General features: G+C 38.0%; 1 protein-coding gene across 2 annotated transcripts in view; it reads right to left on the bottom strand.

The window, feature by feature from the left end:
- The window catches only part of NOL10 (nucleolar protein 10), an 86713-nt gene that overhangs the window by 28783 nt on the left and 44996 nt on the right, over positions 1-12934 (bottom strand). For both annotated transcript variants that reach the window (XM_036873130.1, XM_036873131.1), the window contains one exon: positions 1836-1962. In XM_036873130.1, coding sequence (XP_036729025.1) covers positions 1836-1962 — 127 coding nt within the window. The remainder of the gene's footprint in view (positions 1-1835; positions 1963-12934) is intronic.

Genomic DNA, 12934 nt, shown 5'->3' with positions numbered 1-12934 from the left:
AGGAAACCAAGGCACAATGAGGTTAAGTAAATTGGCCAAGTCATAGAGCTGTTACGTGGTAGAGGTGGGATGTGAGCCCATGTCAGCCCATCTCTAATGCCAATGATATCAGCCACAATGCCACCCACCCAGCACTGCATACACAGTGGCCCATGAAACACGTTTTGGGAAACACCATGGTATAGGACCTGCTAAAGGCTATAACTGGGAAATGTCAGAACTTGCAAGTATTCAATGCTATAATCTTAAGAAATAAGGGAAGTTAGTGACATGGCCTTATTTTTACTTTAACATAAATTATTTTAAAGGTTTTATATATGATGGTAAAATCTGTTGAAAAATTATAACCAATGGCTCATTTAATATTAAAAGATATTACTAATTTACATGAAGATGATTTCTAGTATAACTTATTTTGTTGAATATTATATCTATTTCCATAGTTTTAAAAATAGGCAGTATGAATGCATTTTAACAAAACGTATCTAAACCTTTATCACTGCCTTCCTCACCCAAAATAAACACAGTGAAGAGACTGAAAAAAACACCCAAAATATACTAAACACAGTAGTTTTTAAAAATCCACAAAATAGCAATGACTTTTTAGTCTCCAATTTAAGAAGGTAGGTGAGTATGACACAAGCATACTGTAAAAATTACATTGGAGATATTTAAGGAGGCACTTCAGTAGGAAGACTCAGTTCACCCTATTTCATCCATTAGTCATATTTTTAAAAGGCTAAATACAACTCTTTTCTTTTTAAACACATTAAAATTTAAAGAATTATTTTGGTGGTAGCTAGTAGAAAATAATTCTGCCTGGATTAACTGTGCTAAAAGATATAGTTTCAAAATAGAGTTTAAGAATCTCTCTTCTCATCTATTTGTTATACAATTCTATCTTCTTTTAGCATTTAACTGCTATAGTACATCTATTTGTTCTAGACAACTAAGCTGCCTAGGCTTGTGGAGAATGGACCCTCTAGGTTTTCCCATTCTCAGTAATTTGCTATGTAGCCTTTTCCCAACAATAGAACAAGATTAGCAAAACCTACTCTTGTTATCCTACAAACCAGTACTAGTCAACTAAGATAAACATGTTCTTCAGAGGGGTCAGTATGGCTGAGGTTAAGAGCATGGACTCTAAGTTTAAACTCTAACCCTCACATTTACCAACCACTGAAGCCTTTGGCAAGTTGCTTTAATCTTTCTGGGAAAAAAAAAAATCTTTCTGTGCCTCAGTTTCTTTACCTATAAAATGAAATCATAATAGTATCCACTCCATAGCTGTGAGGATTAAATGAGTTGTATATAAAACATTCAGAATACCGCCTGGCACATGTAAGCCCTATTTTAAATGTTGGCCATTATTAAGAAGCATTTCTTGGTTTGTATTCTTTAAACCTAAGTAACTGTTAAGGTTCTACATATTTGAGGATTCAATCTATGGGTTCTAAGTTTTGGATTAGGTCTTTTAATAAGCAAACCTACAGGGGGACAAAAATCATTTCCGTGCAGTCTCTGAGATTTCTCAAAATCGTATTATATTCAAATAGTACTTGAAAGTCACTGCTCCCTTGACATATTTTTCCTATACATAGGTGGTAGGTTAAAAAAATTTATTCCTCATTTAAGATACAAAAAAGCTTCAGTAGGTTGAATTTATCTGAATCTTTTTCTAAGCAGAGATTATATATACTAAGTTTAATGTCTGATTTGTCAGAAAGAGATTTGGAAAATCAGATCACTGTGACTCCATCACTTCTAATGTTCAAAACTCAAAACAAAAACAAGTAGAAATAATCTTATAAACATTTCATCATAATTTTTTTTACCTAAATTTTCAAGGTCTTTCTTGGTGACAAATTTGTAATCATCATAAACTGTGCTTTCTGGATTCTCTTCCAATTCTTCTGTCAAGTTGTCTAAGAAGGAACACCACCTGGGAGCAGGACCCAAAACCTGCCGGCGTTGATTAGAAGGTTAGCAAATGTGCATTCTAATCATGTCAACTAAGAGTTGTTTTACAACCAGATTTCATATTATATTTATATAATTTAAAAATCCTTGATTCTATCATAAGTACTGAGAAACAACTGCAATATGCATAATCAAGTCTATAACGGAAGAGAAAAAAACAAAGTAGGGAGAACTTAGACCTATAAGGGAAAAATCTCAGTCTGGGACACAACAATATTAATGAATATCTTTACGTGAGAACTATGAAAATAGAAATAATAATTCAGGTAGTAATAATAACATCCATCTATAATTCTATTATCTCTTTCATTCAAAACAGTACTAGAATCTACAAAAGCATACTTGGCATACCAGACTTTTTGTTTGCCACTCATGACAAAAGTCCAAAATGAGAATTATCCTTTTTAAAGGTTTTCAACTAATTACTTGATAATTACATTCTATCTTGTATGGTCCACTTCATTTAATTGATTAAAAATTAAAATTCTGTATACAGAATTCTTTAGATTTAACCTAAAATGGGCTGCCAGGATCCACAATCAGTCCCAATAAAAGGCTGAGGAACAAAGGATTGAACAGAATTTATAACCAAGTAATAAAATATGAATACTTCAATTTGTAACCCAATTACTTCCATAAAATACCGTGATTGCTTCTTACTCTTTTGCCCCTGGTACAAATCTTTCCCAGCAGACGTCTCACGCACTGAGGTCAACGCTTATCCCAAAGGAAATAACACTCAGCGGGAGAGCCAAGCTACTGAAACCCTCCCTCATGGTGGAGGCTTTCAGAAGAGAGAACTCTGGGCTCTTACAAAATGAAACTTCCAATGACTTCTTGCCTGTGTATTTTGACAGTAATCAATCATACAGAGGAAAAAAACAAAACTCATAATGGAAATTATTAAATCTAGCTTAAACTTTTTGGAGAAGGGAAGGTAGGAGGAAGAGAGTTATAACAAAGGAAGACAGCCCCCAATACCCTCTTCAACCATTAAAAAAAAAAAAAAAGTAAATGTAAGATATAGCCATACTAATTAATTCTATTATTTTGCCTGATTAGAGAGGGTGATCCCACCACTCCTGCCAAAGGCTATGGGGCTCATGAACATGAAAAACAACTCTTAATGAGCATTAAAAAGTCCCATGGAGTATTTTCTTACTTGCATAATCTGTACAATTTTTAAAAACAGAGGTAAAGGTCTTGATACGCTAAGTGGTTTGACTAACCATAAAAGACAAACCTTCAAGAAATGAAAGGTATTTTTTTTAAAAATTCAATGTAGACCACTTTAAAGAAACTGCTGTGGTTTTAAGCAATTTTAGGACAGTAGCTTGAAGTCGACAAATATTGATATTAATTGCTACTATATATAAAGCACTGTGCTAAACCAAAGTCCCCGACTATGCTCTTATTCCCCAAGGAGTTAGAAACCTAACTGCAGCAGATGGTTTGTGCATGCACACACACATGCACGTGAGCACACACTCAGCCGTTTAAAGCAATGAACTGAGATTGTGCTGAATCCATGTGGAAGACGGGCAAGGGCTAGATGAAACAGGCCGGGTCGGGACACTCAGTAAGTATATTTGAAAGGACTTCCGGTTAGAATGAACACGTGAGCAAGCTAGGAAAACCACGGGGCACCTTCTGAGAGTGAGAGTTTAGGCACCTGCAACTACAGGGTATTTGCTTCCCATCAGTCACAAATATGCAAAAGCAAAGCTCGACCATGTACTGGTGTACAACCTAGGAGAGCAATCGTCTCCTCTTTTAGAGAGGAAGAAAGTACACTAACTCTTAGCACTTTTCTAGAATATAAGATCCTCAAGAAATTGTTCTCATGGGAGGGTTTAAACTTCATCTGTTTTAAGTGCTTAATTTCCAGTACCTAGAACATTGCTTGCCAAGTAGTAGGTGTTCAGTTAAGTGTTTCATAAATAAATCTAGTCACACATAAAACATGTATGAATGCATTCATGAATTCCACTGCACAAGGCATGAAGACTTAAAGGGTCTAGTTTGGCAAAAGTATTTTTTAAATTGTCTAGTTGTCCTTACTCAGATAAAAACATTCAAACACCTCACCATAAAACTACTGGATATAAGAACACTTTTTAGTGAAAGTCAGATTTATTTTGCCTCCTATGCAAGGGGGCACTGGTACCAAAGGACCTCATAATAAAGTAGTTTCAGTCATAAACATGGGCTTCAAAGACAATGAAAAGATTACACTGTGTTTACTGACTTTTCTTGGGGGATGAGGGGTAGGAATATTAAAATATCAGACCAGATCTGAACTTACTTTCACATGGTCCTTTTTTATAATGTTCCAGAACACTCTTTTTGATAGTTATCTGGATTCTAATGAAACTGTTTCAAATTGCCTCTCCAGGGACAGCTCTGGTTATGGAAAATAATCTCTGCAATCAAATTCATGGCCATTAAATTTTACAGGAGGAAATATTTCCATCAAAAACAAAATGAAGTCTAATGGGTTGATTATTAATCACGTTTCCCTACTTCCTACTCAGAGAAAAAAAACATCAGAATAACCATAACAAAGTTCAAATTACTGATTTAACTGGTATTCACTGAAGGTTTTATCCACATTAGAGCTTTCCTCAAAGGTCTACCACTAAGTTGCAAAAACAGTGGTTGGCTTAACTAATAAGGAGGGCTTAAGCACATGCACGGCTCTGATGTACCTATAATGACCACAATATTAATTCATGTGTAAAAATTCTTGCTGTCTTTATTCATAAAATATGTTAATCCTTCAACTAATACGTAAAACTATATTAATTTATTCTTAAATTTCAGGCTTTACAACTTGAAGAAAACATCTTTTTTAACAACCGGTGTACTATTACTACTACGTCAAAAGTTTCTAGGTTTTCCGTAGTGTCATTATATTGCTATATTCTATACTGCAGTCAAAACTGATTACTGCTTGATTATCTACATTTTTATGCACCAGAAGAGTTTTGTTTCAGAAACTTGGTGAAGACTGTTCTATTTTAAACTTCAGTTTATCTGTTAATGACTTTCCACTGTTTATTTATAAGAATTTCCTAAAGCCATAGGTCAGTAAAAGTAGAGAACTGGAAACGGACTCATCAAACCGCTATAAAGGGTTCCGTGGGTCCCTCAGCAACTTTAATGACAATCACATCAATCAATTCAAACAGAAATACTTGGTCCTCCAAAATAGGAAAGAATCTTTATCAGTGTGCTTTGGGAAGGCCTTGACTGAAATGCAGCCGAGTATCTACTTGCTCTAATCCGTTTGGGCAAAAGAACCAATTTTAAGGTACATGAAAATACATGCCACGTGCCCAAGCTCATCCGCCTGTATGATTACAATCTACTTTTAAGATGTTAATTACATATGCTTAATTTAAAACCTCAAAATTCTCATGTATTCTGGTAATGGACAAAAATGACTAAGAGTGGGGAGGAAAGACAATGAATATTAAGATTCTTAGGGAGTTGACAGAAAAGGGTACCCCGTCCCCCATTCTTTGGAAAAACCACTGTGCCACATCCTAAAGCTGGGTTAAGGCAGAAATAAGGATTGAGGATTACTGGATGGATGGTTTTAACAGATCAAGGGTGATTAAAATAACAACAAAGTATTATTAATATCATTAGAGACAAAGAACCAAACTGTACTAATTCAATATAGATGCCATAATTTTTCCCGTTTACTTATAATGCTACTTAGTATTTCCTATTTATATGAAAATCACTGATAATATAGCACAGCAATTAAATATGAAATTGTTATCTTGACTTTTTAAAATAAATTTATTTATTTTTTATTTATTTATTTTTGGCTGCATTGGGTCTTTGTTGCTGCTCACAGGTTTTCTCTAGTTGCGATGAGCGGGGGCTGCTCTTCGTTGTGGTGCGCAGGCTTCTCAGCGGTGGCTTCTCTTGTTGCGGAGCACGGGCTCTAGGTGCACGGGCTTCAGTAGTTGTGGCTCATGGGCTCAGTACTTGTGGCTCGTGGGCACTACAGTGCAGGCTCAGTAGTTGCGGCACACGGGCTTAGTTGCCCTGAGGGATCTTCCCGGACCAGGGCTCGAACCCATGTCCCCTGCATTGGCAAGCGGATTCTCAACCACCGTGCCACCAGGGAAGTTCCTTCACTTTTAAACTAATGATTTAAAAACAATTTTAAAAACTTTAGTAACTAAGAAAATTCTTAATTACTCCATTTGGTAGTACTGTATCAACATACAATAAATAACTTTTTTCTTTTTTCACAATAACTTTGAACAAAAATGGGAAACTTTAACTGTATGTAATATATCCAAGTGTTCTAACATGTATCAGTTAAAGTTTCCCCATTAGAATTTTAACCCACATCTAATCTGAAATCTGTTACTCTCACTATAAGGCCACAACTCTTTATCAGAAATTAACAGGGCCAGGGACTTCCCCGGTTGTCCAGTGGTTAAGAATCCACCTTCCAGTGCAGGGGATGCGGTTTGATCCCTGGTCGGGGAACTAAGATCCCACATGCCGCGGGGCAACTAAGCCTAAGCACCGCAACTACTGAGCCCGCACGTGCTGGAACCCGGCACTCCACAACTAGAGAGAAGCCCATGCGCTGCAACGAAAGATCCCGCACGCCACAATGAAGAGCCCATGGTGCCGCAACTAAGACCCAACGCAGCCAAATAAATAAATAAATATTAAAAAAAAAAAAAGAAGAAGAAGAAACTACTGGGGCCAAAAAGCATTTGAAACCTTAGAATCTTCTGCATTTTCAAAAGGTAACACAGTATGTATACTGCTTTTATGTAAAATCTTCAGTGGGGTCTGGGTCAGTGATCCATAATCAAACACATTAATAGTTCTCTGCGGCAAAATCTATACATCTTCATACCGGTGATCTGGATAAACAGACTAGAAAGAGCCCCATCATTGCATGTCAGATTTGAGTCCTAATGAAGCGATTCAGGTTTTGCCACTGATCAGTTATAAAAAAAAAAATTCAGGGCTTTTTGGATTTCAGAATTGCAGATCAGAGATGATGGGGGTATACTATAATATAACTATCATTAACCACTATTATGATTAATCATAATTTTTCTAAATGTATAGCCTGCATCTCCAGAAGGAGAACGGGATTTTGCCAACTCAGATGACCAACTCTGCAATACATAAACTCAAAGGCAAACTTCCTTTTCAAACTTTCCCTCTATTATTAGTTGAACAGCACCACTAGTACCAGCATGTATTTTCAAATTCTGACAGCTGGGGCTTATTAATAACCAGTCATAAATAAGCCTAAGAGAGGAGAGACAGCTGGGTGAGCCAAGGGAGTGGCCATGAATTTAAGCATGTAACTGCATTTGCAACATAATGAGCTGCCTAATTGCGTATCCAAGTTTACATGTATTTGCGTGAGTAATTATGAGTCATTTAAAGGTACTCTACTTGTAGTGCTTTGTTCTCTCATTCCTAAAAATCAGATCAGCAAAAGAGCAATTTAATTTCAACATTTTAAAATATTTATTTTAAAAAGGAGAAAAATTATTATCTGCCATGATTTCAATTTTTTTCAATTCACTTTTTGAAAAGCAGTGTAGGCACTGAAATAAAATGATAATAAAATAAGGCCAGGTGAAAAAGAAAAAGATCACCTATGCCATTCTATCCATATCAGCCGACAAACCAATAGTTAATCTATGCAATGCCCTATGAGTACAAATAAGCATGAGATGGAGCACCTATACTCAAGGGTTAGGGGAGATAGGACACCCCAAGCAAACAATTAAATGGCGCACTAACTGTATATTTTTATCTCCTTTCCCTCCCAAGCCTACTTAAAATGATAGTAAACCATTATAAAAGGTATTACCTTCAAGGACAAAAAGAACAGAAGAAGAAAATATAGTGGTTAAAGGATTTAATACAGTATAAATGTTGGGTATGGGCTTCCGTGGTGGTGCAGTGGTTAAGAATCCGCCTGCCAATGCAGGGGACATGGGTTCGAGCCCTGGTCCGGGAAGATCCCACATACCGCAGAGTGACTAAGCCCGTGCGCCACAACTACTGAGACTGCACGCTAAAGCCCGTGAGCCACAGCTACTGAGCCCATGTGCCACAACTACTGAAGCCCGCGTGCCTAGAGCCCGTGGCTCTGCAACAAGAGAAACCACCGCAATGAGAAGCCCACGCACCACAATGAAGAGCAGCCCCCGCTCGCCACAACTAGAGAAAGCCCGTGCACAGCAATGAAGACCCAATGCAGCCAAAAAAAAAAAAAAAAAAAAAAATGTTGGGTGCTTCCAGAGGTAAGTATCGAAGAGGAGACTAGATTCTTTCCTTAGAGTCCTTGAGGCCCAGCACTTCCAGGCTCCATGTATCCGGGAAGATGGGCCCAAACAGAGGGGAGATGATGGAGTTGATGAATATCTAAAGTCCCACCACCCCTTAGGAAACCAGAGGATGATTTTTTGGAGAAAGTGAAGGAAAGCTGCTCCACGTGAGTAGATACCTGGCACAGGTGACTTGAGCTGTGGGAGCTGAAATTAGCAAACTAACTGGCAGCCTCCGTATCAGTGTGCGACCCTCAGCTCCTTTCGCAGCTCCCAGAATGCCAGAAGCCAAACACATGTTGCTGTGCTTCCATTCCTGCCAGCCTAAACCCCTAACACTCCTGGTGAGAAACTGGGGGATTCTCTATAGAAAACGTAATATCCCCAAAGACAGACTTCCAGATGTTGATATCTGGGAATCCTCCAATACAGGCACAGACCTCATTTTATTGCACTTCGCAGATATTGTGTTCCTTACAAATTGAAGGTGTGTGGCAACCCTGTGTGGTCAGATGGATGACGGTTAGCATTTTTTAGCAATAAAGTATTTTTAAATTAAGATATGTACATAGTTTTTTAGACATAATGCGATTGCACACTTAATAGACTACAGTATAGTGTAAACATAACTTTTATATGCACTGGGAAACCAAAAAATATGTGACTAACTTTATTGTGACATTTGCTTTATTGTAGTGGTCTGGAGCCAAACCTGTAATTTCTCCAAGGTATGCCTTTGGTCATTAGCTGAAGAGTTAGCATGAAAATTACCAGAAGACAAGACCACGGCATACAGAAAGCTTCCAATCAGCATTTAGTATTTCATTCTTTTCTTTTTTTTGGCTGTGTGGGGTCTTTGTTGCTGCACACGGGCTTTCTCTAGTTGTGGTGAGCGGGGGCTACTCTTCGTTGCGGCTTCTCATTGCAGTGGCTTCTCTTGTTGTGGAGCACGGGCTCTAGGTGCACGGGCTTCAGTAGCTGTGGCACATGGGCTCAGGAGTTGCAGCATGCGGGCGCCCTAGAGCACACAGGCTTCAGTAGTTGCTGCACACAGGCTCTAGGACGTGTGGGCTTCAGTAGTTGTGGCTCACGGGCTCTACAGCGCAGGCTCAGTAGTTGTGGCACACAGGCTTAGCTGCTCTGCGGCATGAGGGATCTTCCCAGACCAGGGATCAAACCCGAGTCCCCCGCACTGGCAGGCAGATTCTTAACCACTGCGCCACCAGGGAAGTCCCTAGTGTCTCATTCTTAAATAAGAATAGATTCATTTATTCAACAAAGTTATTGTCAAGCATTTTTCTCTTCACTGTAGATACAGCAGTGAACAAAACAATCAAGAATCTCTACCTTTAAAGAGCTTTCATTCTGGAAAGGGAAACAATAAACAAACAAAGGAAAGACAGTATAGAGTATGACAGACAGTGATAAGAGCTATGGAGAAAATCAAGCAGTGAAGGGTGATGGAGAACACAGGGGAGGGGGAGCAGGGGTGGACAGGGAAGCCCATGTTGAAGTGACAACTGAATACAGACCTAGAGGAGAGGAGAGAGTAAACCATGAGAATATCTGGCATATGCAAAGGTCCTGAGATCAGAACTGCTTGGCATGTTTGGGGATCAGCAAAGAGACCAACCCGGTATGGTCTGAACAGAGGGAGGCAGGAGAGGGCTAGATCGGGTAGGGTCTTGCAGGCCACTGAAGGACTTTACCTTTTCCTTGAGTGAGATGGAAGTCACTGGAGGGTTCTGAGCAGAGGTGTGACATGATCTGACTTATGTTTACGAGGATCCCTTTAAAAAGGATGGGAGACTTAACTGGTTCCAGGAAAGCTCTGTCATTAGCTGAATTAAGTCAACTAAGCAGAGACTTTGGTGGCCACACAGAGCAAAGCTATCAGATTTTACAGACTTAATCCAGCAGTCACTAAACAAACAAAACGGCAACAACAATGAACTCAGGGTGGGGGTCATCTGAGTTCCATAACTCCCAAATTATATTATCTAAAACACCTAGTTTTCAACAAAAAATTACAAGACGTGCAAAGAAAGCACGGCCTATACACAGGGGATAAAAAGCAGTCAACAGAACCTATCTTTTGAGGAAGCTCATACTTTAGACTTACCAGGCAAAGACTTTGAATCAGCTATTATAGATATGCACAAAGAACTAAAGAAACAGACCCGTGTCTAAAGAACTAATGAAATGTATGAGAACACATGTCTCATGAAATAGAGAATATCAATAAGGAGAGGGAAATTATAGAAAAGAACTAAATAAAAGTCTTGGAGTTGAATAATACAATGATTGAAATAAATTCACTAGAGGGGCTCAACAGATATAAATCAGCAGAAGAAAGAATCAGCCAATTTGAAGACAGGTAAATTGAGATTATCCAGTTTGAGAAACAGAAAGAAAACTGAACAGAGCCTCAGACACCTGTGGGACGTCAAACAGACCAACATACACATAATGGGAGTCCCAGAAGAAAAGAGACAAAGGGGCAGAAAGAGTATCTGAAGAAATAATGGCCAAAAACTTCTCAAATTTGGTAAAAACTATTAAACGGCACATCCAAGAAGCTCAACTCCAAGTAGGACAAGTTCAAAGAGATCCACACCTAGACACATCATTGTCAAACTGTGAAAAGACAAATGTATCTGAAAACAGATATTCATACCACTCCTTTCCTTTTTTAAACTTTTAAATTTGAGGTATTGTAATGCCAAGAAAGCTTCTGGGAAACCAAAGTAACAATGTACTGAAAACTAAACACATATGCCCACTGGAGACCTACTGACTGTGAGCTTGGCAACATTCAGAACATGCAAGCTTAGTAAACATTCAGAACATGCAAGCTTACATCAAATAGTCCTGCTAAATTGAGGAAAAGGGGAAAGAGAATTACTCTCAAACCACTGCAATTTAACAGAGCAAAAATCTTGTTCAAAACCATGAAATTCCTTCATAAACCAAATCTCTTAAAGTTCTCTTGTAAGTATTCAAAGCTGTATTATACTTAACCTAAGTAAGTCTAATTTGAGTTAGAATGAAAAGCTTTACATTCGTCTGCTTTTCCTGAAAATTACTAACAGTGCATTAAATAGCATGAAAAAGTCCTCAGCTTCCATCTTCCTTCAATTCTCAAGAAAAAAGAAAAAAAATATCTTAATATGGTCCCTGTCTTTTTCAAAGTCCACTGTTAGTTAAATAGGACAAACATATTTCTTTTAAGGTCTCCCCTTTATTCTTTCCTGAAGAGCCTGGCTCTGCACCTCTGCTGCAAATCACCACTGGATGTTTATCATCATGTCGCACTTGAAACCCCATGCAGTTTCCCCAAGTTCACATCCAGAGTTTACCGTTCCAATGACTCCAAGCAGTGTCAAAGTCCTCTACTTCCAGCCTTTTCCTGTCCCAGTTTCCTAACTACACTAAAAATGCTCAACCTTGACAGCTATGTCTGCACATATGCGTACACACAACCGTCCCATGGGTGCTAAAGGCACTAGGCCAATTTTATCATTTGAGAATGTATTTATCTTTTTGATCACACACCTGGTAATGTGCACTCTCCAAGATCTTGTTTTGTCATTTTATTCCTGCCAAGAGTTACACAGATGGTTTCAGTGTGTTATCCTGGTTACCACATCAGCAGTTTCCTGGTTCTATCCTACTTCCTCACAGGCAAAGGAATTTATTAATAATTTTTTGGCATATTCTTATGCTTTCCAATTCTTAAGTCTATGTAAAAACTAAGGGTATCCTAATATTTAAAAATATCTAGGGATGGAAACTTGGCAGAAACAAAGGAAGAGTAAAATGTTTTTAAATGAAGGTTATACACTTCAACAGTGCTACTCTAGAAGGGTCAAAAAATATTTTGCCACCATTTAGCAGTTAATGTTTATCTACAGGGTGCCACACATGGAACTAGGAAATCCTGAAGAATACACTTTAAATTCAAGCAAAAGAAGATTTCCATATATTCCCAAAGAAAGCCAAAGTAGAGCATGATACTGGCAAAACAAGAGGGTAAAAGAACCCAATTTGGACTCATAATTGAATAAAATGTAACCAACCATAAAGCACGTAATTTTCTACAACCCCGGTAGAATGTCTATTTCAGATTTTAAATACCTATATTTCCCACTGTGATGATAAACAGGATTCATACACATGATGATATTAATGGCCCTATTAAGATATATGATGTATGTGTGTGCAGGGTTGTGGAAGGGAAGTAGTGTATATACTGTATTTATCTTTTTTTAGGGAAGTCTTAGGATAGATTCCAAAAACTTCATGTAAATCTAATGATTTTCAAAAAGAGAAGTGCTTTACAAGGAAAACCATACACATAATGAAATCTTTAAACTCAGAATGAAAGGAAAGCTATATAGTTTGGTGGGGGGAGTGATGAAAGGGAAAAGATTACCTGCTGTAGCAGAACCAAAAATTGCACTTTGGACTCCATGGCTACCAAGGCAAAAGAGATGCAAAATGAGGTAGAAAGAGATCACTTACTTGATAAAGGAAGCATACTGATATGTCTGGAAAGAGAAACTCTCTTGTGGAACTAAACTCGAGAAGCATTTCATAGATCTCCCTCTAAGGAACTC

The sequence above is a fragment of the Balaenoptera musculus genome, chromosome 13 (genome assembly GCF_009873245.2).
Source record: "Balaenoptera musculus isolate JJ_BM4_2016_0621 chromosome 13, mBalMus1.pri.v3, whole genome shotgun sequence".
Taxonomy (NCBI): Eukaryota; Metazoa; Chordata; class Mammalia; order Artiodactyla; family Balaenopteridae; genus Balaenoptera; species Balaenoptera musculus.
This window is presented reverse-complemented; position numbering and strand designations above follow the sequence as displayed.